The 6477-nt window shown below is 33.3% G+C and overlaps 1 protein-coding gene across 1 annotated transcript in view; it reads right to left on the reverse strand.

Moving 5' to 3' along the window:
* Nucleotides 1-6477, reverse strand: part of ADCY2 (adenylate cyclase 2) — a 185105-nt gene that overhangs the window by 48763 nt on the left and 129865 nt on the right. The window contains exon 13 of the mRNA XM_031062764.1: nucleotides 4843-4940. Coding sequence (XP_030918624.1) covers nucleotides 4843-4940 — 98 coding nt within the window. The remainder of the gene's footprint in view (nucleotides 1-4842; nucleotides 4941-6477) is intronic.

Here is a 6477-nt window from a genome sequence, read left to right on the forward strand (position 1 = left end):
AGACCAGAAGCTCTGGATCAACGGAGTTGTTTAAGCATGGGACCTAGATGCAGTTATGAAGTCCCTCACCTGAGTACCTGCTTTCAGGTTTAACCCCAGATTTGACACTTTTACAGAATTAAAAAATATTTCTCAACTCCTTTGAGCCTCAGCAAACATCTTACCTTATCAGACATTACATGCCAGAAATATTAAGAAACATTTTGATCTGTTTTAACAACAGTGTTATACAAAATATTTTCAGGAAAGAACAAAAAAGCATTAACATCACCAACCAATCTGATGTCATTAAAAGCATTTTGGAGAGTAATTGATGAACTTCCCTTCCAAACATTCAGAGAACTTGTTATATATTAAGTATTAATCATCAGATTTTAGGCTGCATCAGCACAGCTGATGAAAAACAAATGACTGGGAATTCATAACATCTATTAATCATGAAATAATACTTCTTTAAAAAGTCATTTGAAGATCATTATTGTTTATGAATACATGTTCTCCAAGATTTTCTCATTCAGACTGAGACAGTAAGCTGTACATTACAGCATTTAAACTAGTTTCTATTCTTAGGAATTGAAAAATCTCATAAGCACCAGAAGAGATGAAAGAAAAGAGAAAAAAAAAACTAGGAAACTAAAAGCGGAGCCAGTTAGGAGAGAAACAGGTTTATTTTTTACATATGCATAAACACTTCCAATTCTGTATATCCTTAATTAACATTCAAAGAACCTTTCCTACATTTCAAAATATAACTATTCTTTCTCTGATATGAAGAATACAATAGAGGGGCCTCCACATCTTAAAAATGGCTCAACACAAGAATAGCCTTATCAGTCAAGTTTGGAGTGCATCCTTTTAGCAGAAGAAATGAAGATGTTTGAGAAACTGGAGAGCAAGGGAAATAAAATTAACATGGCATAAAGAGAGCTTATGCAAAGAGTACTTAATCTCCCGGGCAACAGGCAAGAACAAAAGGTCTTTGTAGCAGCTTCACATAATCAATGATGTTATTGAGGGAGCACAAGAATTACACAGCAAGCTGAACAGGACAAAGAGAAAAAGACTCAAGGTAATAAAAAGTGGTATCTTACAATCCAGATTTTAGTGGTGAAAACAGAGCAAAAAACCCATAGTATTTTTGCTCCCCACACCCCCTTCTTATCTGGGAACAGCAAGAGTTCTGTTTCACTTAAGCTAAGACAAAATAGTTTCAAGCTGCTCCTAGAAGGAAAGAAGTGGGCTGAAAATGCTACAAAGAGAAACAAAATGCTAAAAATTAAGTGTCACCATAAACAAGTCTCATTTGAGGCAATGACCATAGGAAAGCCATAATATGATTTCTTTTCTGTCACTGAAACAGTAGAAAACCAGTACAGGTCTTTGCAGTAAACTAACCTTGCTTTTGTTATGTATGGTTACCAAATGCATTGCATTGACAGATTTGGGCAAAATATTTAGTCAGAGGAGCACCTGAAATTGCCTAAGCCAGGTAAGTTTTTACTTGCCTCCTCTACACTTCAAGGAATGGCCTCATTCTGCTCTCTGCTACAGTCCCCCACCAGAAACCCAAACAAGACAACCCTTGACCATAAGCTACAGAGAGACAACTTAAAAGTGAGGAAACAATACAAGAACTTTCCAAGCTTCAGGTAGTTCCATGTCAAAAAAATTTATGATCTTTGCTAAACTTGCATTTTTCTGATTTCACTAGGAAACATCTGCTTTGGACAATTCATTTTTATCAGAGGTACGAGATACACATAAATATAATTTTTTTCCAATCTCGGTAACTATTTAACTGAAAACCAGAAATTTATTGGTGAAGATAAAGATATTGAAAAATGCAGAAAGATATTGAAAAATACAGAAAAGAATGTGGTTTTTTCCTACAATTTTGTAACTTCTAGGAAAATATGTGACTTTTGGCACATGTCCTTTAATGCAGAGCATTTCCTTAGCTTGTAGATAATTATTATCTATGTTCTGAACAATAGGACTGCAAATTCTCTCGAGGTGATAAAATCACAATGAAGCCACTGCAACTGACAATTATACAAGCCAATACTGAATTCAGAATCTTTTGGTATCTAATAGAAGCTATTTATTTCTTAAAGGCATTGATACTTTCACTAAGCTATCAAAAGATTCAATAGCCATGGAGACCGTATGGCAGTTTTAATGTTAAAACAGTATCAGTTCAGTTTTATAATTCCACTTGAATTGTTGGTGTTTGTTTGTTTGTTTTAATACAGCAGAAAAATAGTTAGTAATAATGCTTTCCTTTCACTTATACCATCTTATGTCTTCCGTGCCTGCTTTCAGACAAACTTTCTAAGTACTACCTCTCCTATGAAGAAATTCAGTTGTGCCTGATCAAAATATAATGTGAAGGCCTCCTGACCATGACTGTTAGTTTGGCATGACTCAGGAACAAAGGACACAGTTTTTTGAACACAATGGTCTCAGAGAGTGAAGACTTGGGAAGAATCTTAAATGCAGCCTAAATACAATCCCTTACTTGAACACTACGAGAAGTATCTCCTGTTCAATAGAAATATACTTCCATCAATTCATCAGTCTGTATTTCAAAAAACCAACAGTACCAATTCCATGCTAGTACAAATTCTGTTTGCTTAAATAAAGAGTGTAGGATTGCTGTGAATTAATAGGCATACTTCTCACACTTGGTAAAACAAGAATTCTAGAGAGCTACCACAGGCCTGTTCCAAAGAAATGTAATGATAAAGATTTGCTTTCATTTAATGCCAATAAAGACCTACTCCTCATCATACATTTCACCCCAAGATATTGTTTTCTTGATTAAATTTATAATTACCACTTTGTGTAAAGCTTATTATTAAAACACCACATCACTTTACTAACCCCAAGAAAATTAAGACATTAATAAATTTTTCCAGCATTGACAAAAATGTCTGGTTATTTTGAAAATATTACATAGTGCTTGCAACTTGCTGGATGTTATCCATCATCAAATATCTCCAAATCTACTTTTAAGTAGCAGACTGTGTGCACAGAAATCAATGATATTACACTACTGCAGAACCAGGTTAATGGAATCGTGAATCAATAAAACCCAGTGACAGATTTAGTTCATCTCCCCGTCTTCATTAGACCACCATTTAAAAATCCTGGAGAACTTTTGGAAGAAAGCAAAAAGGGTAGATAGAATTTATTAGGAAATAACATTTGCAGCATCAGTGATGTTCATTTAAGTTGCATTTGTGATGACTACATACACTGGTGGTTTTTCAGCTTTTGTTGTTGTTGTTGTTTTTTAACTTGCAAAGCTCTTAATTTTCTATAAAAGTTGCAGGTGCCTGTATAATACCTTGCCTTTTTGGATTCAATTTTTGCATCTATTAAAATAATCCTCAGACCACCTGAAGCTGAATACCATTCATGCATTTGTAATACCTAATTTTACACTTCTGCTTTTACAATTTAATATGCAGCCCTATAAAAGTATCATAAGACACTTAACATTTTGGTAATGAAAATGACAAAGCATTTATAAGTGTCTTTTGCTCTGATGTTAGAGATACCAGCAAGCTGGAGGATATTTTCCTTAGCTGAATACAGCTCCCCAAAGTTCACTGATATTCTGATTGATTTTAATGAGATAAAGAATTGGTTTAAGCAACATAGTAAGGATAGAGCAAAATGAAAGTCTGACCACATGTAAGAGAGATGATAAATCTAGATTAATTTTTATGACTAAAATAAAAACCAAAAAAAATCATACTGCTGGCTGGGAGCAGTTAGATCAACCTTTGACTTTTGGGATGTGGCAAAACATGAGTTTCCCTGAACTAATTCTTTTACTTATCAAAATACACTATGAGCTTGTAAAATAAAATTTACCATGTCTTAACTTCATATTTTTTAATAATGCTTAAAGTCACACTCAAACATGTGCAGAATACTGCTGAATTCTTGGAAGAGCATCCCTTGCTTTGTGCCTCCATTTGAGAAATTTGCTGGGAAACTGCTTGCTGTAACATCTGAATAGAAGTCCATAAAACTTTATACATGTTATAAGTCTGCAGGATGGAAAGTCAATTTATAATTTCCTAACATTTCCTTCTGGCTTTGAATTAAAATGTGAGTAAATACTATAGAACAATAAATAATAATCTTGAAAGTACTCTACAGGAGAAAGGACTATGAGTTAAGAATTACTATATGACAGGGAATATGAAGTGTTTGCTTTACAAACAATTGCTATAAAACAAAAACCAAATTTTCACTGTGTAAACAATCAGCCACAAAATTTATTTTTAAGAAGTCTAATAAAACATCCTATATTAGAATTGTCTTCCAGTTTTCAGCCTTTCTACAACAAGCACAAATATAAATAATCTCATAATGTATAAATTCTAATAAAAAGATTTATTCCAGAAATGGATTTTAATATTCCAAATTTAATCGCATAAATGTAACCTTTATGGTTATTAATGCTCTGTTCTCATACTCAGTATAGCACTATTATCATAGTCATAAGCTAAATACAGTGATTTATCACAGTGCCAAGTCTGTAATCCATTTTGTCTCACTCTAATGTCCAACTGTCACACTTATTTTAAAATGCAATGAGGGAAACTAAAAGGAATGAAGAAATTTTACTAATGTTTGGCATAACACTATCAACAGTAAAATTAGAAAGAGGCCTAACTTTGAAAATTGGCTGAAATCCCCAGTCTTTTCTGTTCAATTTAATTTCCATGAACTGACATATGTAAGTTAACAATTCCAATTTTTTTTACTTATATTTCTTTTTTTTCAAATATACATAGGAACAAGAACACATTAAATATCACTTACTTTGGCAATACCAGAATCTGTACAACAAAAATGCAGAAGAATATGAGACAGGCACAAGTCACATAGTACTTGAATGCAGGCAGAGTAGTTGCTCGATACTAAAAGAAAATAAAAGAAAATGTTAAGAACACAATTGCCAAAGCAGATAAAATAGTACCCAACTGAATTTTCAGCTTAAAGATGCACATATGTATAGGCAATTCGTAACAGTAAATTTCCTGTTCTTCAGTGACTTCACATCCACTCACACAGGGCTAGGGACTATCAGACATAGTATTAATACTTTTGCTTATTGAAGAACAGTCATGTCAAATGGTTTTGCCTTCTTCCTCCACTGAACTCAATATCCCAAACTCAATATAAAATGTTTAATTAACAAAAAAATTCCCCCCCCAAAAAAAAAACCCAAACCCACCAAAAAAAAAAAAAGTTAAAACATAAGTTAAAATATTTTTAGGAATGACTAAGCATTCTTCAAAGATTCCAAAATTCTTTGTGATTAATTCCTCAAACTGATTTTCAATTATTGATAAATACTGAATGGGCTGAAACAGTTACAAAAAATGCAATATTAATTTAGACAGGAAACTTCTGAGCACAAAAAGTAGCAAAGTGTAAGCTGTGCTACAGGCCGTAGCTAGGAAGTGCACTGATATTTACTGAACCTATATTATTACTTCAATTAAAATATTTTATGTCTTTGTTAAAAGGCTTCATATGTCCACTACTAATGTTATGTTACTTCTACACACTTGATATTCTTAGGAGAGAGGAAATTTGATCTGTTTTGTCATGAGAAAAATCTATTTATCTCTAATTAGTCTGTCTAGAGACATGAGAATTAAGCAATGAAATATTTATCAGAGTTGCTCTGCTATTTGAGATAGATGTATCTAGGTTGAAACCAATTACGTACGCAAAGGGAAATTATCTAAGTAGCTATTAAAGTTACTTACTCTATACTAGGTTGCTTTGGGTTTTTTTCAAAAGATAAAAGTTCAAGATTTAATTACTAAGAAAAAAATACCAAAGATTATTTTCACAAAGTGCTGGAGATGCAAACTTCAGAAAATGGAAAGTGCATGAGCTGTGCCTTCCAACTGCAAGCACACAGCTGTGCCTCTGTGCTTAATGCCAAGTTCTGCCTATGAAACCAGTGCACCAAACTTTACATGAATATGCAGAAACTCACTTCGGCAACACAACAGCTTTTTTTACTTTTGAATTGTATGACAATTTAAAGCAATTCTTATCACTTATCTAACTGGATTACAAGGCACAAATATGTCTTTGCTTGATGGGTACCTCTGCAGCAAATTCTGCTCTTCCACCTGTCAAGTATGTTTGTAGTGGTTCTGTTCAACAATTTTGAATCTTGAGCTGCTATTAAAATTTCACAGAATTCCAATCTACTTTTAAATTTGTTTCAGTGTTTCACACTTCTCCAGGCGCTTCCTAATGAAGGCGGGCAATTCACTCCTTAGGTTAAACAATTGTTTTGCTCTATTATCTTTCTGTACTTTCAGGTCCCATAGGGCCAGAAAAGCTTCTGTTTAAATCAAAAGCAGACTTCTTACTAAGTTCCTTAAAGCAAAGACTGGACTCGTGGTCATTAAAAGGCGACAAAAAAAAAAA

The sequence above is a fragment of the Geospiza fortis genome, unplaced genomic scaffold (assembly GCF_000277835.1).
Source record: "Geospiza fortis unplaced genomic scaffold, GeoFor_1.0 scaffold64, whole genome shotgun sequence".
NCBI lineage: Eukaryota > Metazoa > Chordata > Aves > Passeriformes > Thraupidae > Geospiza > Geospiza fortis.